Source organism: Psittacula echo (assembly GCF_963264785.1).
Source record: "Psittacula echo genome assembly, chromosome: 9".
In the NCBI taxonomy this organism is placed as follows: domain Eukaryota; kingdom Metazoa; phylum Chordata; class Aves; order Psittaciformes; family Psittacidae; genus Psittacula; species Psittacula echo.
The window spans coordinates 19,739,594-19,761,973 of record NC_137745.1 but is presented as its reverse complement, the minus strand read 5'-3'; the positions used below and the strand labels follow the sequence as shown (position 1 = coordinate 19,761,973).

Sequence of the window (22,380 nt, the reverse complement as noted above, 5' to 3'; positions counted from 1 at the left end):
TGAGATGGTTGAGAAGCTTTCTGCCTACGGAGACTCTATCATTATCATCTTCTGCCCTCCTGGCAGAGTCAGGGACCTCCACCATGTTCTCAGCTGGCCCTGCAATCCGGTTTAGCATAGTTGTCTTTTGGCAAGCTGTTATGTGGAGTTACTTTAACAGGCCATCTTCTTACTTTCCAGGCCAGAGGAGAGAGAATATCTTCCTATTGCACCACAGCAGACGGGGGTTGTAGCAGATGGTTTTGAGAAGGCAGGTGGTGGTTCACCATGGACTTATGGTTACCTAATGCCTTAAGCTTGTAGGGGTGGGTGGTAACGTGACTTGCTGCGTGCTCATTCCTAGAATCAAGAAGATGGATCACCTCTCAAACTGGATGCCTTTATCATGTTGCCATCATGCCTTCTTTGAAAAGTATCTTTGCTTTGGCATAGGCAGGGCTTCTGTCATTACATGATCTTTTCACTTGGCCTCCTAAAACTCCAGAGATATTTTTTTGATGTCTTCACACTGCTTACAGCCCCAATCAGAGCAACATTATGGTTTTCCTTTATTTAGATCTTTGATATATCAAACTATCATGAAGTAACACATTACTGTGTGTCAGTTGTTCAGTAGAAACTGTGTGTGTATAGAAAGCAAGTCTTATTTTAAATCCCAAATCTTTGATCTTTTTATCTGAAGCAAAAGAAGAGTAATTCTAAGTCAGGCTTTCAGGATTTTTTAGCCAAACTATGGCATGCTAACAGGGGCCTGCTATTTGTTGTCAAAATTCACTTCACTAAAGCACATCTCTTTCAGAGGCAAAGTATTCCCTATTCAAATGTTTGCAGACCAGCTTCCTGGAGCTCTAAATGCGTCCTTCTTCCTGAGTATTAAGCAGTCGTGCCCATTTCCAGTGCAGAAGACAACTGAGCATGATTTGGGAACATCTGTAAAGGAATGTGTATACATAGAAGCACTTAAAACAGAAGCCTTCTGGTTTTTATGTGCTCTTTTTATGTTCCTCTTTCACCCGTTGTATACAGCCTGTGGTACTTGTGCAGACGAGAGGAAATAGTTAAATAAGGCACAAAAGTCCTTTTTCACAGTTGACCTGAAACACGGGTGGATAAGGACATGCATGTTTTATGGCTATGCTAGGGCCAAAATCTGAATGAGTTCAAGTGTTGGAGGACTGTTCCTGTAGGAAAGTTCATGGGGACAGTGTAACTGTGCTGCAGCATGCTCAGAGCTTGCGTGGGGGGAAATACTGATTTCTTTCCTTTTTGACAGTCTGTGTGGATCACATACATGTCTGCCAAAACATAAGGCACTTCTTACTCCACTCCACTTTTTTATGTATCCTGAAACGATTATTGTACCGATCAGTAAGTGAAGAATCAAATTAAGAACATACCAGGATTTATATCTTCATGTGAAACCTTGCATATGAATTTAGGCCACCTTGAGTCAAAAAACCCATGCTGTAGTCTTCAGCAGTGATTTTGCTTTGCTGGTTTGATCGCTTTGTTTTTACTATAATGGCCTGAAGAATACCAATGGGTGTCTGAGCGTTCCCATTCGCCTTGGGATGCCTGTTGAACCAATTCCTGCCATTAGGCGCCTGGCCCTGTGCCTCTGTCAAAATCCCCTGCCCTGTTCTGGTGACAGCAGCTGAATTGCTGCATTCTGACAGGCAAAGTGTGGGAAGGCTTTAGAAATAAAACTATACAAGGTCAGCAGCTGCTGCACAAAGAGCTCAACCATCCCTACAGAGGAGGCAGGGAAAAGGTACAACAGTTGGTGGCAGGAGCCTTTATAGCTGCTCTCCCTTAAGAATCAGCCTCAGGTCACTTGGTTTTGTTTCAAGTGGTGTGCTCTGGGTAATGTGAATATTGCAGATCATGGAAAAGTCAGCAAGCATTGTGTTTTGAAGGTACTCTGTTGCAGTGCTGCTTTTCCACATGCTTACTTTTCAGTGGCCTCTCCATCACGGTCTAAAATGGAAGGATCTCTTGTGGAGCTGGGGACATGGGGACAGAGCAGGGGTGCCGTACCATCCAAGACTGATGTTACTCTGTAGTTCTCATGTGCTGAGCTGCCTGTCCAACCTGTGCAAAGGGCTGGATCTGGGGGCAGGGGAAGGTGTGAAGTGCCCCAGATCTTCCCCAGGGGTTTGAAGTGGAGCAGTGGCTCCAGACTGCTCTCTTCTTGCGTCACTGCTTCAGTGCTGTCTGCAAGGCCAGCCTATAGTGAGTTGCAGAATGCTGTGTCCCTCTGCAGCCTGACCACAAGAGCTGAACATCTGGCCTCAAGTTCCTTTTTGGCAGGATATGGGGCCACAGTTTCTGGGTTTGTTTTCATTGTGCATGTTACTGCAGCTATGCTTATGGGAGGAAGGGGAGTGAGTGTGGGGGGGAGGGCAGAGGCAGGAAAGTGTCGAAGAAGAAATGTGCTCATCTGCCCCTTATCTGTCTCCATGTAATGTTTGGAAGGATCCTCTAGTGTACATTCCTGCAAGCATCTCAGCTTTTTTAATCTATGTGTAACATTCAGCATTGAACTCTCAGTTGTGTCATGCTGGATTAAATCCATGTCTGAACCACTCATTCACTTCATGGGGACTGGGATGTAAACTGTCTCTCATTGTAGAGCAAACAGAGTGAAAACTTCTCTAATCTTGCTTTCTGCCTGTCAGGAGACCCCCTGCTTCATAGGCACCTGGAAGTAAGATAACACTGATCCTGGCTTGCTGATTATAGCAGCTTCCTGTGAAGGGGAATCAGGCTGAAAAATATCATTCACGCAGCACTTTTCTAAACAGGAGGGAAAGAAGAGTTCAAATCCAGAGTTCTGGATTTGAATAAGACTTTAAAATGTGCCATGTGAGCCTGCATGCTGTGTGGTGAAGTAGTCGAGGTGTCTGCCCGGAATGCAAAGCAATCTCCCAGCAAGGGGCAGCACTGCTCCTGGAGAGCAGTTCTGTCTGCAGCCAGGAGAGCTGCTTCATTTCCAAAATGGGATTTAGTCTGCAACTGGAACTGCAGAGCAGAATGGATGCGCTGGAAACAGCTGGGTGAATTTGGGTTTATCGATCCTGCCAGCTGAAACTGTACCTCTAGGTCCAGGTGCCCACTTCATGTCAGAGTATTGAGTGGCTTTAGCTGCATCCCACTACAGATGGTGTGCTGCTGGGCTGCATATTTCACTGAGCTGAAGAGCACCCAGATGATAAATTTCCTTTTAGTATAATTATATTGACTAAAATAAAATGGGGAAGGGGAATAAATTCCTCTGTGGGGTAGAGGAGGAGCTAGATTCAAACTGGAGTCTCATTCCTGAAGGTTAATGTGCACAGTCAGGATTGGGTTGTTACAAGTGTGCGCAGAGAGCTCTCAGAATAGTAATAATAGTAAAAAAAATATCAGTAGGGTTTGATGATGAAACAGTTTTGTGTGGCCTTGTCTCTGATGTGGTTAAGTACAAAGATGGTAAAGAAACAGAGAAGGAAAAATTGAGGAGTGCAGCAAATATTCTTTGACGTAGGCTTGGGGGAGATGTGGGCTGTTTTCCAGAAGACTGGAATGCCTTGCTTGAAAGAAGTGTGTGTGGAGTTACCTTCCTGTGGAAGGTGAGGGGCTGAAGCAGTAGGAACCAGATACGTACCTGGTTTGAAGATACTAGTATTAAGATACGCATCTTCAGGAGAGGAGATGAGCTCTTCACCAGGACAGCTAGGTGCCTAAAATGGTACAAGCCACACGCAGACTGCCTTTCTGCTCATTCGTAACCAGCCAAAAGAGCAGCAGGAGGGAACCAAGCCTTTCCTCTCACTGTTTGTTCATGTAGGAGCATCTCAGCCCACGATCATCTGGAAAGCACTGTTTTGGAGGTGGCCTTGGCATGTGGAGGGTGAGGTTGTGACTTCAGGTTGTTCCTTAGCACTTCAGTTCTTGGAGATAGTTGGAACATCAAGGATGGCTCTTAGGATGGTCTTAGCTTCCGTGGTGTTCACCCTGCACTTTTCTGTGGGACATAACATTTCAGGGCAGGTGACTGGAGTACATGGTTGCATCAGTGAGTCCCTTCTGCCAGTGACTGAGATGACAGCTTTCCAAGGAGTGAGAAGATTAAAGGCTCTCTAGTTTCTTGCATCTAAACTTAAGCTCCCACACCCTCTTGTTATATATGCAATCACATCTATACCAAAATGAGAAAGTTGGAGTTCTCATTCCTGCTCTGCTGTACTTTTTCATAATATAAAGGATTGGACTTCAAAAGTAAGCAGGTGTTGAAGGAAAAATAGCGCAGGCAAAGGAATCGTGTTAGTTCTGTCTGAAATATTGCCCAATTAAAATGCTGGCTATTCATGTAAAATACATTTGCAGCAAGGTACTTCAAAATGACTTATCGACACTTGCTTTGGGGAGCACTGCCTCCAAGGTAGCACAAAATGTGAAACTAGCAATGGAAAATCACTATGCCTTTAAAAAAAACAACAAAGCAATTCTTTCTTGCCCTGAGGAAGGGTGTGCCTGTCACTGGGTTGTGTAAGGGGAAGTGGGAACACTGTACTATTAACATTCATGATAAACTGCATAGTTAATCATCATCCAGCTAGTCCCTGATTTCTCTCCTTTTCATTCTGGAGTAGAGGGGTGGTGGTTAAAGGGTTTGTCATTGGAGGGAAAGTGAATATTTGATGTGGCTTTCTTTATGACAAGGCACTAACATGACTCCCGTCTGTATTTAAATGCTGTCCCCAGGTTACGACTATGGCTATGTCTGCGTGGAGTTTTCACTCTTGGAAGAGGCCATCGGATGCATGGAAGCCAACCAGGTTGCTTTACACTTCGGTCAATGCTGCTAGAAGATTTTAAATTTTCTTTTTTGGTGGGGTGGTGGAAAGGCAATGAGGTTTATTTCTGAACCATTCAAAGGAAGATCTGTTCTTGTATAATACACCACACTGCGGTTTAAATGTTTCCAGAAACTTGTAAAAGGCTTAGAAACGCCAGTGTGAAAGAGCTGCTGGACACCAAATGGTTTGCCCTCCTCCCTGGTGTATGTTGGCACACTGGGTAGAGTCAGAGGCTGGGGGCTAACAGACTCCTGACACAGGTTTTGGCCTGATGCTTTTGCACTCAGACTGAAATCCAGTCGGAAAGCTCTGTGAGCATCAAATGCTTCCCCCGGCTGTGCATGCACATACACATACACATGTGACTGGAGGTGAGGCCTTGGGTGTGCAGCTCTGAGTCAGCTGTGACTTGCACACTCCACTTTTCCGTATGCCTCGTGTGTGGGAGAGATTCTTAATTGTGTCTCCCCCACATGTATCCTGTCATTTGCAAGCAAGAGCTGCAAACAGGAAGACTACCCTATATGCAGTTGTACCTGGTAAATCTGAACATATCCAGCCCTTAAAAGTGCAAAATGGCTTAAATCCCCAGTGAGGAAGTACCCAAGGGGAGCTTTTACTCTGAGCTGGTGTTTGAGGCTAGTTGTCCACTATTCAAGATGCATAAAATTTGTTAGATAAAATATAGATTCCCATCTCATGCAACCCTCCCTGTGAGTTGGAACTGCAGATGATGGATCACTCAAGTTAAAAACACTAAACAGTTGATCTCCCTTCCTCACTACATTGCTTAAGCCTCTTCTCTGCTTCTTTTTTCCTCCTAATTTGCCTGAGTAAGAATCCATGTCAATTATCTAAAGCCTTTTTACCTGAATCCCAAGTCTCGCTGTCAGGGGAAGAGAGTCATGAGTCAGATTCAGAGCTGTGCATTTGCAAAAATGTACTTACAGTTAATGAGTCTTCACAGCGGGGTTCCAAAGGTCCCACTAAGCACTTGCATTTGCCTTTATTTTCAGTTACAGAGGTATAACAACCTAAAAAATATTTTACAGAAATAATTCTGTTGCTGGGAAAGAGCCTGGTGCATTCCCGCCGGGGTGGTGGTGGTGAGGAGCACAGAGAGATAAGGCTCCAGAATCACTTACTACTTTTACCACAGTGACAACTTCTATCTCTTCTTCAGTGTTGCTACAATTCCCAATTTATTTTGTTGTCACTGAGGAACCTAACTCTGTATGACATTCCTTTAAACCAAATGCCTCTCCATATTCGCTCCACAATTCTGCTCACAGGAAAAAATATCTCCCTACGCTTGAGCAATTCCCAAGTTCCTGGGAATTTGGGAATTCCTCTTTTCTTTGTTGTTGGTGTCTGCTCTTCCCTTTCTCCCATTTGGAGCATCCCTGTGTATTTGGAGAGGTGTTTGACTTGATCAGATTTGCTCTATTGCTACAGCAAAGAGCGGTAAGCGCCAGTCCTTGAACTGAACTAAGTGCCAAGAGATGCTCAGTAAATCACTGTATGCACATGAAGAAGTTCTGGCTGGCCTTCAAGTGCTGCTTACGTTGAGTCTCCCCAGCAACAGTTATAGCAGGCCTTCAGGATGAGTAGTTTTTTACTGTGATTCCCTTCCAACATTCATGCATGGTGCTGCCAGAATCCTGCCAGAGGTGGGGGCAGTGGTCCCAGCCATGCGCTCTATCTGGGACATGTTAAAAACTGATAGAGTTGGAAGTCTTCCAGTTTTCCTTACTGCTGTACATGTGTGTGTGCAGAGGAAACCTGGAAGATAGAGTGGTTGGATGGGATCATCTCCAAAGCCTGCATGTGCCAATTTCACTATGTTTTAGTAGAGCTACTGTAGTTTATACTTAGTGAAGCAAGAAATACGCTTTTTGAGGTGAATGAATTTGGTGAGGAGAATTGTAACCTCTGGATTACCCCACATAGGTTAACTTATCTAATTCGCTGTTGATGGAACTTGAAAGAAAAAAGGCCTTCTAATTATTTAAATTAAAAATAAAGTAGTAAGATTTGTAAGTGACCTGCTGCAAGGGAGGGAGCTGACTTTTAAGTTCTCAGTAAAAGACAAATAGAGATATTCAGAAAGGGATTTGTGCAATTCAGTTGTCCTCAGGCAATAGATACCCAATTTTAATATCTTCCAGGATAGAGTTGTAAGATCGTCTCCTTAGATAGAGAATTGATCTGCATGTTTACAGGCTGCAAAAACCAAAACCTGTGTTAGCTAACATGTAGATTCTTTGATAGTTCAGTTATTTTCAGAAGGTTATCAGCTATCCCTGTCAAATTCAGTTGCTTGTGAGAGCATAAATAGCAAACCAGTGTCGGCTCACAGAGACATCCTAGTTCCTCACTAGTCAACCTGCTTCTTTCTCAGTCATCTGTTGGCTGGGAATAAATAGCTGTTGCAGAGATGGTGTTTTTTGTTGCCATTTAATGCCTCTTCAACTGCCCCTGCCTGAAGAACAATTTGCTACATCCCTATATTTTATAATTCCTGCGTTGTGAAATCATTTTGTTTTACACAACACAGACCAGCACCCACTTTAAAATCATTTCCAAATTTACTAGCTACAGATTTACCAGGTCCAACTCCTTCTATTCAGTAAGTCTCACACATGTATGTGACCACTGAGATTTGAGGGGGCTTCCCGTGAAGTACATTGTGATAAGGAAACATCCATCCTCTGTGTTGCCCTAATCTTGTAGGAGAGTTTTATTCCACTTGCATTAACTGCTGCAGCTAAAGTAATGAAAATGCCGCCCTTACTAATTGCTTTGCCTTGTTGACTGTTGCGTTGGCAATTTATTACAGCTCAAGGGTTCCATGTGATGTGTGTGGAACTGATGGATTGCTGTTGGTGCTCGTGCAGAGGTGTTGGGCAGCAGGTTTGGCTGAGCTGGGTGCTGACTGCCCACTCTCCTGCTGGCTCTGGGGGGCTGTTTGCCCTGGTAGGGGAGGTGGGCTCTTGAGTTGCTTTGCAGAGCCCGCGTGCAGCCGTTGTTGCAACCTGATGGCAGGTGATGCTCCTGTTGGTCTTCTGTTACAAGTTGGCTGTGTTTTGATGAGGAGACTTTTTTTCTGCGTGTGATGAGCTGGTTTTCCGTGGGGGAAAGACAAGTATTTTGAATGGAAAATGGGATTTCTGTCTGCTAAGTCGCATGGTTTCCCCTACATAATCTTTCCCTCTTTATTCTCATTTTTGGAAGGTTGCAGTGTGGTGTGGCATTTGTCTTACTGCGTTTTCTTTGCATTCAGTCTTGCTGTAGCCCCCAGATGGCTTCTTGGAAGCAACTTGGGGAATGCATCCCATGGCTCTTGTTCTCCATAGGCACTGGGGTCTCTCTGCCCTCCTCCTTCAGCTGTAGGAGAAACACACATATTCAGATTGTTGCGGGGTGTGAGAAAATCATGTGGGAAATGAAGTACCCTTCATGTACTGTCACTGTCACATGTCATTAAGGCAGGTGAAGGAGGAGAAATGGAGAGAGCCTGTCTCTGCTGCCTGGATGTTTTACTGTTTTCACTGAGGTGGAGCTGGTTGTTGTACATATGGAAGCAGAAGGATTTAAGATGGGGAGCAAATGATTAGTCTTGACCGACTATATGGTATTGTCTCCAAATCCTCTCAGGCCTCAAACTTAGCAACACTGGCAGTGTGAGTATTTCCTAGGTTTTGTTGCTAGTAACTAACATCTTTGTAATCCTTTCCTCCTCTTTCTTAAGTAAGAGGGCAAAAAATGGGAGAGCTATAGCATGAACTTTTAAAAATACATGCTTTGTAAATCACTGTGGAGGTTTCCAGGTGTGTGCTGAAGTGGTCATTCCAGGACTTGCTCTTGTGCCTTCCTGCACTGAGACTGGCACGTGTCAGAGCAGTTTCCCTGGTTCAGCTTGCTGAGCGCAGTGACACCTCCATTCCCTGCCTGTTTCTTACTGGGGAAGCTAAGAGGGATTCTTACTGGATTCTGTGGGAGCTCACTTTACTTGAGCACATCCCACCACCATGCAACTGGAAGCATCAGCTGTGTGTTGCTCCTGCTCTGAGCCAATCCCATTTTCTCCATTCACTGCAGTGCTTTTCTGCATTTAGTGTGAACATAGATAGCTTCTGGTACAGATTAGACTTCACAGGCTTTTCACTGTAGCTGTTGGTGTTAAAATCCACAAGATGCTGTGACAAGCAGCAAAGCTTAGGACTTTCTGTCCTGAAAATATTTTGAGTAACCAGTCACAACTCTGTAGCTTCTGAGTTAAATACTGAAGGAGTTTGTGGTTATCCTGAGAATATATCTGCTCTGGTGACCTGTAGCCTTGAGTGTTTCTTGAAGCCTGTGGTGCAAGGAGTGTGTTGCAATTTGTAAAATAAAATGTGTGTCCAAACATCAAAATCCTTTTTTTCCTGTTGGTAGGATATGCAGAGTTGTGGAATTTGGTACTTTTTTCCTAGAATCTGCAAAATGCCCTCTGCAGTGGAAGATGACACCCGCTTTAAGTGTATTTTATGACCTATCTGGTATCTATTATTTACTTGCTTGACAGTGTCACTCCATCTCTTCAGCTTTAACCTGCAGTTGAGGGTGATGGTGACAACTGAGTGTGTCCAGAAATACATTGAAATCCATTTGCATGTTAGGCTAAGAGTGCTGGAGATGGCCTTGCTTCTGATACGTCTTCTTTGGATTATAACTACGCTGTCTTCTGCTTTTCTTGTGTATTAGGTGTGTGGATTCTGCTCAGTTTGTATCATTAGAACACATCTTTTCCCCTCTTAAACCTCTCCTGCTTTTTGGAAGCGTGGATTTCTAGAGTTGCCTTTTGGAGTTTTCCACTTCGAACATGTGTTTAGAGAGGGGAAGGGCTTGTATACCTAGGCAGTGTTTCTTCTATGAACATCCTAATGCTTTGGGAAACATGTACATTATGGAGTAATATTTATGATCCCAGTGACCTATAGAAAGTTCCCTCCATAGTCTACCTTGTAATCAGATGAGTGGATTTCCAGACAGCATAGCTGATCTGTTTTTTCTTATTGTGTCTGACTCAGCATGTGACCTTGTCACCAGCTCACCCTGGTCTCACATCACTGAGGCTCAACATGTTGAGTCAATCCTGCTTGTGTCTCACTGATAACTGCCTTGTACGTCCTTGACTGGAGCTGTGAGCCTCTGAGGTCAGTACAGAAGTCTGCAGGGGAAGGCTCCTTGTGCTGGGCAGACACTTGCCTATGAATAAGCAGCTGGATCTGACCTGTGACAGGGCTGGGAGTGTGGGTGTACATACGTATCCTGCAGCAATGTTGTGATAAATGCACTGTCTGCTTTGCTGTTCGGAAGGACTGACTTAATCTCTGCCTGCTGCAGAGACCTTCTCTGTGCAGAGAAGGGTGGATTTTGTTGTAAATGTAACTGCCAAAAAATTCTGGTACTAAAAATACTTCTCTGGACCACCTTCTCTTCTGGCATTTTAACATCTGTCATCTCAACTGTTCAAGCTGTGTGAATCCTCTTAGTCTCTCTTCCCTTGGCACAGGAGGTCATAAGACATCTTCTGCCAAAGACTTCACACACTCCTCCTTCAACCCTACAACTGCTTTCTTGGCAGCTCTGTCCTGCTTGCCTCAGGAAGCAAACCATGCTAACCTGTGTATTTTAGAAGTGCACTTTGAACTGGAAGAGTTGTGAAGCTGCATCTTCTTGCTCTGCTTGTGTGATCCCAGCTTGTCATGTCCCTCTACCTCCCTGCTTTTATTCCAAAATCCTGTCCTCCTCTTTTCCTTCCTCCTTTTTTCCCTTCAGCCTTGCCCACGTGATGAGGATTGTATGAGTTTGCTGCTGCTAAACTGCTGCTGTGTAATGGGGTTGTCCCAGATGACACCTTCTGGGTAAGCTGCTCAGAGCATGCAGCAGATGCTTAAGAAGACTTCTTAGAATCTCTGGTTGCTGCTGGGGACATAGGTATGGCCCAGCAGGGTTATCTCAGGAATCAAATATTGATGTATATTGCAGAATTATCTCTTCCATGTGCTGAAGTTCACTTTGGCTGCTATATAAATAGGTTGTTCCCCATAGAGAAGGGTGGGGAGGGATGCTTTAAGATGAAACTGCCCTCCCTCTAGCCCCTGGGCATTTATGTTGTGGCCATGGGTTTGTTGGGCTTTTTTGCCCATTGACATTAATAGATCTGTGTGATGATGTATCTCTGAAATACCTATTCTTTCCCTGTAGATATCAAATGCTTTGTCAATCAAGTTTTACTCTGTTGGGATAGATGTTCTATTTACAGTGCAGAAGCTTGAGCTGGCAAACATTAAGGAATAGATGTGATTTCCTGAAAGTCGTTTAAATAACCTGATCCATGAGTGGTTGCTAAGATAAGTGTCCATCCCTCTGGCTGACTGATTGTATGATCATCCAGTGCATCACTTACTCCTGTTGGGTACCACATGCTGCTGTGCAGCATCCAAAGGTGCATGGGGGTTCATGTACACTGGTGGCTCAAAGTGAGGAACCACTGTTAGGCAGCTGGACCTTTGGTCATGCCCCGCATGGCTGTTGTGAAAATGGGGTAATTGAAAGCTTTTGCTTGTGAACATGAAGTGCAACATGTACCTGTGGTACAGGTACATGTGTACCTGTATAAGTGTGCTCTCTGCCCCTTCCATAGAGCTAAACTTGTAATGCAGAGCAGTTGTTTTCAGAGCAACACCTAAGAAATAGCTTTGTTTCAGTCATTGTCAATATGCAAAGCTTTATCCTGAGTGACATGGCATCTGGCACACTCATCCTTTGTATTTGTAGGTGAGATTTTGCCTTGAGCCAGAAGGAATTTGAAGTAGTCCTTGGATGTATATGCAGCATACAGATGCTACCTTGTCTGTGTAGCTGTCAGGTCCTTTTCTCCTAAGGTGATAATGAAACAGTTGTGTGACAATGAGGAAATGTTAGTCACAGATGCTACGAATAGGTGCAGTTTCAGCTTAAAATGAAGAGCAGTGTTTTACTGCTGGCTGCTCTTTCAGATTGTATGTTTCTAATTGAGTTGATTTTTCCGTGAAGTTCTGTAGAAACTATTAAATATATTCCTGTCTAACCATTTGGAAGATGTTTATCATTGTAGTGTCAAAGTGCTTCAAAGGAATATGGTAAATCAGCTGTAGGACAGATAGTGTGCTACCGTAATTGATAGATTGTGTACGTGGTCAGCTGGTGATTTTGGATTAGGATATAAAATCCCTTGATCAAGCTCCTATATAAAAGTTAGTAGGACTAATGCCACTAATTTGCTTTGATGCTTTTGAAGTCATCCTTTAAGTAAGCTGGTGACTAACAGAACTTCATATGCGCTCTCAGAAATTCCCTCTGTACTCTTAGAAGTGGATGATGCTGATATGACTGAAGTTACTTAAAGGAGACAAAGAGGCAGTGAGAGGGAAATGTCTGTATGGGCTCAGTGTACATGACTAGAGGCATTTGGTGAGCACACCTTAACTTTCCTTTCCAGAACAAGACCACTTTCCATCGTGATTTTTGCCACAGTGGTTTGCACAGGAGCTGTTGTGGTGAACAAGGCAGCAGTCTTTCTCAACCCAATCCCAGCAACATTGAAGGGAACACCAGATATGATTTACAAGCCTATGAGCCAGATTACAGCACTAAGACTCCATCTGGGCTGTTTTGATAAGTGGGAGCACACCAAAGTGGTGTTGCAATTTTCACTTTATGAGTTGTCTTTGTTAGCTTCAGATGTTTGTTCATGCTTTTAAGCTTTCTCAGCGGCGGTTGCTCTTCCGATCCTTGGTGCACTGTCGATGTTGGATTGCTGGAACAGGAAGGTAAAAAGTTGAGTGTAGAGGTTGAACAAAAGTCAAACTGTGCTCTCCCTGGGGTTAAGGAAGGCAGACGCACTGTTTCGTCTCTTAGAACACTTGTTCTCTGCCTGCTTTTCTGTAGATACCATGTATTTTTTTTGCATAACTATGCTTATGATAGTGAAAGAGAGCTGGAATTCCCTTCAGAGATGTGGATGTTAGTCTGTTTCTTCCCATTGAAGTTTGTGTTGGGCCTTTTCAAGGTAAATCATGGAAGTCTGGCTACCTTAAATTGGGATACTTTCAAAAAGAGTACCTTGAATTTTGCCATTTTCTGCTCAGGTAAAAGATGAAATTCAGATGTTTTGAGTTTGAAGGTGCAAGAACAAAGCTATGGCAGTCAGCAGCTTTTATTTGTGAATTTCTGTTTCCATTTGACTGTAACAGGGCTGTTGATGTTTGTGACTAGAAATGAAACATGATTACAGTGGAAAATGGGGGCTGGCATGCCCGAGGACTGTTGCATCATTAGCCATAAGTCACAGGTCAACAAGGAAACAGGTATTTAACACAGAAGGACACAGAGTGACTTATCTGCCCCATTCCTCTGCCAGCCACAGGGCACTTCCAAGACTCTTATTAAAGCTTTAATACCTACAGAGATCACAAGAAGCACTGTATGCTGCAGGATCAGAGATCAGGAATGTTGCTGTCATTCTACATCTGTGTGGGACAAGAAAACACGTTAGGTGGAAGGGCACCAAGAGTGCTAGCAGGCAACAGCCCCCTGTACTTCTGAGAAGGGCACAAACTGCCCTTGATCCTCTCTCATTTCAGCTGGAGGAAATTTCTTCTTCCGTCATATATGGCAACCTGTTTAACCCAGCCTGTGTGAATGGGGCAGCAAGTGAGAGGTCCTCAGTACCACAGTGTGACCACCTTGCTGAATCTTTGGCTGTGATTGCTCGCAGAAGAGGGCAATGGGGGAAAATCCTGAAGCAATTTTGTACAAGGAGATGCAGGAAGGAGGTGAAAAAGTTCTTCTTGGCTTCTGCAGTGACAGCAACTGTACAATGCGTGGTCGACTTGTTGCAGTGAAGTGTCTGATGTAAAGTAGCATTCTGCCTCAGGGTTTGGTTTGCTGTCCTATTGCACTGTGTGTATGCGTTGAAAGCTACGAGATGTTGCATCCAAGTGTCCTCTTGCATCTCCCTCACTTCAGGTTACTTATAAGTTTCATTAGAGATGTCTTCCGCAGGGTGAACAAAAGTTTCTAGGAGTAGATTCCCCAAAGGACAGGGGTCTGTATCAAGTGTGTCGTGAAATGAATTACATTTTTTATGAGGGTCAAAGCTATGAAGCTGTAAACAGGGGATTTAAATATTGAAATTTCTGGAACTGTCTTCTTTAAAGCAAGAGGATAAAAGTAATTCTCTCCTGTTTTCATAGACGGCAGGGGAGATATCTTAGTTCTTGTGATGTACAGTCCACGTCTTAGCAGGAAATTAGCAATATTCAGATGGGCTTCATGTTCCAGATTTGAGCCAGGATGGCAGTAAAAGCCCAAGCAAACATTTGATGTACTTTTCAATCAGGATCTCAAGAGCAGACTTAACAGACAGTAATTTTAAGTCCTCAGAATCCCAAGATGCATTTTCATATCTGTAAAACCAGGTTGAGAAGTCTTGCTAAGAAGGTGTCTCGCGATGCAAAGCTGTGCATTAATGATATAATGACTAAAGTATTTTGCTGTTTATAGTCCTAGGTTTTGAAAGCCTGATTGATTCTTCCGAACTTGTGATACCACTGGAGAAGAGAGCTGAGGTGGTTTAGTTTTATATCCGTGACAAGGTGTTCTTCTGTGCCTCATCCATGTGAGATCAGTGTTTGTCTTCTACCACTACCTGCTTCTCTGCCCATTGCACTAACTTAGCTTGCCTGTTTTTCCTCTTTTGGGTGTAGACTGGACCCATCATTAAATATAAGAAGCGAATTCCAAAATGTGTAATAAACACCTCTTAGTGACAGGTAATCCACCCAATTCCAAGAGGAGCAGCTGAAAGCAACATGTCTCTGGTGCTCTAGTGCTTGAGATGAGCAGCTGCACACCAGGAGCTGCAGGCAGCACCTCTGTGTCTGTCTGTACTGAGCCATGTGTCGCTGTCTGGCTTGATACATCCCTGGGTATTAGAGTCCCAAAAGAGGTTCAAGTGGCAGAAGCTGAGCCACCCGCTACTGTGCTGCTTATCTGTCAGTTTAAGGCGATGTCTGTGTGTGCTGTTTCCCTTTCTAATCCCTTAGGGATTCAGCCAAGCTGGGGCACTTCCGACACGACAGGGAATCATGTTCCTTTTCTTCCTCCTTGTCAGGGTTATTGTAGAAACTGATGTCCTGCACACTCACTCTCTGGCTAGACTCTCCTGAAGAGCTGAGGTCAGCTACCATAGCTCAGAGCTTGGATATTCACACAGGAGAGTTGCTTCTTCTGCCTCTTGCCCCCTGACAGGCCACTAAGCTCCTTTCTTCAGCAGTTCTGGGGACTGCTGAAGTCCCCAAACAGTAAGGAGGGATCTGGATGTACTTCTGGATGTTGTGTAGTGCAGCTGCCGGATGAACTTCTTAAACCTCTAAGCCCTTCTAAAGGAGGAGCTGCTGGGTCCTGTGGCGAGCTGTGATACCCACTAGTGGGACATTGCACCCAAGCCAGGCAGGCAGTAGAAACTCATTTCCTTCCAAAGGGCTCAGGTAGCTCTGTTCTCACACTGTGACAGGTTTCTTGGGCAAATACTGACCAAAGAGGTTAAAGCAGAGGTTCTAGCAGAAACAGGGAGGTTATTCTTCCCCTGTATTTAGCACTGGTGAGGCCGCACCTTGAGTACTGTGTCCAGTTCTGGGCTCCTCAGTTTAAGAAGGACGTAGAAATGATTGAGCGCGTCCAAAGGAGGGCCACGAGGTTGGTGAGGGGCTTGGACCACAAGCCCTACGAGGAGCGACTGAGAGAGTTGGAGTTGTTTAGCCTGGAGAAAAGGAGACTTAGAGGTGACCTTATCACTCTCTACAACCTCCTGAAAGGAGGTTGTAGACAGGTGGGGGTTGGTCTCTTTTATCAGGCAACAACTGATAGAACGAGAGGACACAGTCTCAAACTGCGCCAAGGAAGGTACAGGTTGGATATTAGGAAGAAATTTTTCACAGAAAGAATAATAAAATATTGGAACGGTCTGCCCAGGGTGGTGGTGGAGTCTCCATCCCTGGATGTGTTTAAAAAGAGATTGGATGTGGTACTTGGTGATATGGTTTAGTCGAGGTGTAAGGCATGGGTTGGACTCGATGATCTTGAAGGTCCCTTCCAACCTGGTAATTCTGGTTCTGATTCTGATTCTTTTAAGAGGCAGCATTTGCTCAGATGTTGAAATCAGTACACTTGCCAGCCTCAAGATGTGCCAGCTGCACTCTTGCTCTGTCCAGATGTGACTGTTAAGGATCTGGATATAGCTTTTGGTCAGGCCACCTCAAGGACGTGCTGATGTGCTGGGAATGATTATTGAGAAAGCACAGGTAAGTGTTGCGCTGCTGGTGAATTTGTCCTGACAACTGGCCAAGGGTCTTTCTCTTACCCTTTGGGAGTCAGTATCAGGCTCCCAGTTTTGCCATTAACTGGGAATTTACAGATGTTGAGAAATGAAGTCTCCAAGGACAAAACCCTCTTTTTATCCAAAGCTGCTCCCTCTTCCTAGGATTTTGAGGTCTTCTCCTTTCAGCAGGGAGCCTGCCCCGCAGGAGGCATGCATGAGCACTAGAAGCAGAGAAAGCATTGCCAGTGAAGGCTCCAAGAGCTTAATTCAGTGGCCGCGTGTCTGAAGGAGCCTCTGCACTGCTCTCTCCTCGGTGTGTTCTTAGTTGAACATTAGTGAACTTTTGCTGCTGCACAGAACATCCTGCACTCTGTTCACCATGCAGGTCAAGCCATCTTGGAATTGGTGTGTAATCCCGTGGTTACATGCTCCAGCAAAAGGAGCTGCTTTTGTTTGAGTGTTGGGTCTTTAAAGGCTTCAAACAGGCTGAATTGTGTAGGAATAAGTTTGCTTCTCTAAGGCAGAGCTTTCCCAGCCTGGTTTTGCATTGGAATTGCTCTTTAGTGTTTTGATACTGTGTTTCAAAACTGTGAAAAAAGAGCTGGACCTTTTCTCATTGTTTCCCAGCTTCCTAATGGCCATTCCTAATTGTAAGGTACCCCTGGGGAAAATGCACAGGAAGGTCCTGGGGTGCATTAGTGCATTGTGCTAACCTTCCTTATCTTTATATCATTTAAAAACATTATGGGATGAGATGGCCTTTGAGGAAGAAGGTGGCCGTATAACAAAGTATTGAGGATTATGTCCAGGCAGTAGAGCAGTCTTTTGGAGAGAGAAGGGAAATCCCTGTGTTGCGAGCAGAGGGAGTCTTTGAAGCAGCTGTTGTTCAAAGACAGTGTCCAGGCAGTAGACCATGGTGAGTCAGAAAAGGAATATAGATGAGGCAGAGCTATGCGGACCCTTCCCTAGAGCCTTCTGTGGATAATGATACTCAATATGCTAAATATTTAAATAGTCTTTAAGTTTTGATAGTTTAAGCTTACTTTTCAAATAGCTGATAACCTGATTCGTGCTTTTTTGGACATGGGACCAAGTTCTTGATACAGAATCATAGAATCATTTAGGTTGGAAAAGACCTTTAAAGGTCATTGAGTCCAACCATTAAAGAAAATCATATGCATGACCTTCTTTGCTTACCCCCTAATAAGCCCTTAACCATCCATGCTTCTTTTCAGCTGTGGGATGGAAGCACAGCCAGTTACACCAGAGTGCAGAACTTGTCTCCCTTTGAGCTGTTATCTCCTGATGTAACCAGACCCTCACTGTCTGAACTCTAGAAAGTCTCTTCTGAACCCTTTGTATTGTATAAGAAAGGATTTAATTTTAAAATTTCCACGTTTTGTCAGTGATTCTGTAATGCTGATCTGCAAAGGGTCCTCTTTGGAGGGTGGGGGAAGCTGGAGGTTAGTATTAGCTGGGCAGGGAGATGTTAGGACTTTTGGTGGCTTTGCTTCACTGGATGAAATAAAACTTTAAGATGTGTTGAAATCTCCTTACAGAGTGAAATACAGAAGCCATTCATACCACCTACCACCCAAAGCTGGCCCTAGAGCATGTGAAGCATGAAGCACATTGTGTGTTTTGTCAAGCTGCAACACATCACTGTTATCCTTCCTGGAGCCGTAACTGGGAGCTTGCCTGCACCAACTGTTTTGGTGGTAGAGTTCTCAGAGTGGGACTGAGTGTGCTGACAAGTGGAGCAAATGCTGTGTTTAAAAGATAAGCACTTTGAGAGACCTCACTTGGAAGTGAATCGGAGTTCAAACTTCAGGAAATAAAACGTAGAGAGCTGGCATAGCCTGAAAGGCAATTTCTGTGTCTATTTGTGAGAAGGATGTCAGTGGAGGGAGATGAGTTACAGAAAGATACTGGGACTTGCTTCAAAAGAGTATGGCTGGTATCCAGGGAATTCAGAAATCGTAGGAAGAAAACTGGAGGTGTCTCAGCAGGCTAAATGAGGTGTCTGAAAATAAGGTACTTAAAGGATGTAGACTGGCACCTTCTGCTGAAGGACAAATGTCCTGGATAAGCAGACAGAAAGGGAGGTCTGAGGAAGGCTATCTAGGAGCAAGCAGAAGTGAAAACTTGTGTGTCACAATGGATGGTCCCAGTGCAAGGGGATAAAAAGAGTTTGAAAAAAAGGCACTGGGTGCTATCTGAGATAAAATAATCCTTACATAGCATCTTAATCTGTTATATTTAGCTACTACATCTTTAGGGCTCTCTTAAGTTATCCTCCTAATGCCTCAATTCTGTGTTAGTGCCAATTTTGTTTAACATGCCCGTCAGTGATGTGCCTGAAATCATGTTCTGCTAACTCAGGATTGATGTGACATCTTTGGGCTCTCCGTCTCAGGCCTCCTCAGACCACGAGCCCTGAGTATGCTGTGCTGGCTAGCATCCGATCATTGTTGAAATAAATGCATGCCTTGCTGCTAAGTGCTTCGAAGTGATGCCACATGCTCTTCACCTCCATGGCATCACTGATGCCCAGGAGCCAAGCATCCTCCTTTCTAGGTAACCACTAACATAACGTTTATGAAAGATTCATGTCAGTTTTAGCCTTGATAGAGACCTGTAATAATACACGGTCATTTGAATCCACATGGTGATGTAACCATTCTTCAGGGATCCACCACTTGTCAGACCATCCTTTCCCCTGTATATCTTGAATCTTCTGCCATGACTGTGAGCTACTCAGCAGGAGAATACTGGACCCTGATAGATCAGGCCAATAAAAAGAAGTTGCTGAGCTGCAAACGGTTAGGGAGCTGGAGAAGGGGACTGAAAGCCTTGGAAAAATTCCCTCTACACTAGGAATGTGCTTGTAGGTACTGTTCCTGTAGGAAATGCCAGATTGCTGCAGTACCGTGCAACAGGCTGGATCACTGTTGTTTCTTCATCTCTCCACATCATGCTCTGTTTTCTAAATGCTTAATTACAGATGGATTGTGGTTTGTGGGTTCACAGCTTTTCTCATCTGCTTTTTGTCAAAGGTAAGCAGATGTTCTGCCTCTTGCTCTGTAGAGTTGAATCCCTTGTACAGCAGCTGCCAAGGAGCTCGGGGATAAAAACTTAAGCATATGGAAAAAATGGGATGGGAAGCCAGTTTCTGTGGCTGAGATGATCTTGTTTTGAAATATATCCAGCCGGTCTCTTATGTTCCCAGGTGTTGGCCCTCTGCTCTGTCCTGGGAAGCTGCTGCCTCTGGAATTCCACAAGCAGCTGGGGATGTGTGGGTTAGAGGGACCTTTGGTGCTTGACCCTGCCTGCTTGCTTTACCTGAAGATAAATATCTTGAGGGAGAGAGCCTTGTGCTCTCCAGGCTCTGCACGGAGATGAGCACCACGCCAGTGGAATAGGATCTGGCTATGTAATTTACATAGTGTTGTGGTTGGGGTTGTTAAATTTGCATTTATAGTCCATACTCAAATAGGAGAAAACCTGAAAGCAGTTTGATTAGTGGTTACACTTAGATAACCCTCCTGCTGCTGCTAGCCGCCTGTATCCCTGTGCTGTCCTGACCAGTGCATGTGGAGGTCAGGACTGGAAAATACTGTGTGGGTGGTGAGAGCTCCCTGTTCTAGGAAGTGCTGCTGGGACCATGGGCTCCCTCTGCATTCCCAGGCTGCCTCCTCAAGGCAATAAAAACATCATTAATAGGTTTAAGTAATTTTTAAATGATGGCTGTGTAATGATTTTTGAATAACCATCCTAATTATAGTAAAGATGCATAAGAGGGTTGAATTAGCATCATGTAAACGAGGTTAATTCTGGTGTTTGAATGAGACTGCTTTGCTGTGCTGCCCGTAAGCATTCTTTTGTCATAATCTTTGTATGCAATTTTATACCTGTTTGCAAATGGTATTTTAAGTTAATTTTCAACATGGGGAACCATGTCAGTCTTCTGACTTGGTTATTATGCAGCAAGAAGGATATCAGAACCTTTTAGTTCATGGCATGGATATTTTCCATTTAATCAAGCTATGAACAATATAAGGAAATAATTAGCTGAAGTGGTGTTTGGTTTTGTGCACAAGCCAGCTGCTGGAGGAGATCTGACTATGGTTCACTTGTAGTGCACTCTCTTGGTTGCTGCTCTGCGGTTGTAGCCAAGGAGAAAACTTTGGCTTATTAATCCTTGTGGATTTGGGGGCTCAAGAGCTGAGCCCTGGTTCTGTTCCAAAAATGACGTGCGGCTGCTCCAGGTGTGTCATCTGTAAAGCTGAGACTGACGACTGCTGCTCCACTGAGTCAAGTACCCATAGCCTTTGTTGTGCCAAGGAATGGTGGCATGCAATTACCATCCCACTGGAAGAGCCGGAGCACGCTTCCTCCACAGCAATCCACAGCGGTGCTGGTTGCTACATCCACTTCTCCGTGCAGTTTTGGCAGCCTGGGTGGTAGCTGCTGAAGCCTGAGCCGTGCAGTAGGATACTTGGAGAGCTGTCAGCTCATTGTTAAGAGACTCTGAAGTGAGATTTTACTGCAGGTTTTAATGTTTGGCCAACTTCAATTAAAGCAGAAGCCTGGTTTGATGCGCGGGAGTGTGCCGTGCTCCGAAAGCTCTCCACATTTCACATTTTCTAGGTCACTCTTGGATGCTCTAATTTATTTTTTTCCAAAGAAACAGTTAGCAAAAGCTTTGACATTGATGATTTATATTCTTCTGTCATCTCAGTCTTGGAGAACATAGAGATACTTTTTTGGCAAGTTCTCCCCCTCCTTAACCCCCAGTCATCATCATTAGAAGGCTGTCAGCAAGCATGAGAAATCCCAGCATGCCAACTGTAAATGCTAATTGACAGATAAGCAGCTGAAATGGGTAGCTCGTGCCATGCCTGACCTGCAGCAGTCTATCTCCTGGCCCTGTCAGGAGCTGCCTTGCTTCCCTAGGAAGCGTGATCAAAGTGATCCGTGCTCATATACTGCACAACTCGGCAGCAGGCAGTGAGTTAGCTGTGCTCTGTTTGGAGCAGGAGGTGAGCTCTTGCCTTCTTAAACTAGTATGATTGCAAAGATGTTAAACTAGAGATGAGTTAAAACCAGCCTCATGGGTGGGTGTTACACGTGTTAAGAGTGTGGTCTGGGTTTTTTTTTCTTACAGTTAAGCTTACCTTTACCACTTAGATCTTACTGATACTCTTTTAATGCTTCCAGTTTAACTGTCTTTGCAGACAGAGCTTGGTAAGTGCTCTGGTAACTCTGGTAGGAATTCTGTTGCCCAGTAGATGTGCAGCCTCCAAAGTGCTTTTGGAAGGATTTCATCACCTGTGGATATCATGGCTAAGGAATTTTCCCTTTTTCTTTCCCTCTCTTGAAGTAACCTGTACTTGTGGGGTTTGCCCCTGCTCAGTGAAGGGCTCTGAGACATTAGTACTTGCTGTGTGCTCTTTCTGCAGACAGGGTTTATGGATTCATGGCATCACTGTAGAACCACCTCATGGTGAGATTGCTCAGTTGATCAGTCTATTGCCAGTAATATTTGCACACCAGGCCATCAGCTATTATTGAAGATGATGCAGGTGTTTTAGTAGCTTTAGCTTAAATGGTTTGCACTGTATTGTATCACTTAGCTTAGAATCCAGCACTGCATCTCCAACAGACTTCTGAGCGAAAAAACATGTCTGTGTTTGAAAGATATCAAACAATAGCATAAATCATTGCTCCCAGGAGTAAAGTCCCAATGCTTTGTTTTGATGAATTTGGCGTGATTTGGTGAATTCAGAAAAAAAGAGTAGAATCTACTTGTGTCCTTGGAAATCCAGACATTTCCATGGCTGAGAGCTCAGTGTTTCATGACTGCGGAGCTGCGCAGCCTTTTAAACCCTTCACTGGTGAGTCAACTGTGTGTTTACTGCTGGTTTTGAGGGGGAGGTTCCTGACTGGGAGGACCAGAGAGACTTTTCTGTAGCTTACTGATTTAGAGAGAAAAGGCCAAGCTGCTCAGAAGAACAGGTTGAAAACCCACAGGAAGATTATACGGACATAGAGCAGGTCAGTCGATGAGAGAGGTCCAGGCTAAAATGCATGAATATGGAAGAGGTTGTTACAGTCTGAGTGCCAGGT

The 22,380-nt window shown here is 44.4% G+C and overlaps 1 protein-coding gene across 5 annotated transcripts in view; it reads left to right on the top strand.

Annotated features, from left to right (window-relative positions):
* RBM6 (RNA binding motif protein 6) overlaps positions 1-22,380 on the top strand; it is a 59,551-nt gene that overhangs the window by 17,958 nt on the left and 19,213 nt on the right. For all 5 annotated transcript variants that reach the window (XM_080625931.1, XM_080625932.1, XM_080625929.1 and 2 more), the window contains one exon: positions 4,747-4,820. In XM_080625931.1, the coding sequence (XP_080482057.1) occupies positions 4,747-4,820 (74 nt within the window). The remainder of the gene's footprint in view (positions 1-4,746; positions 4,821-22,380) is intronic.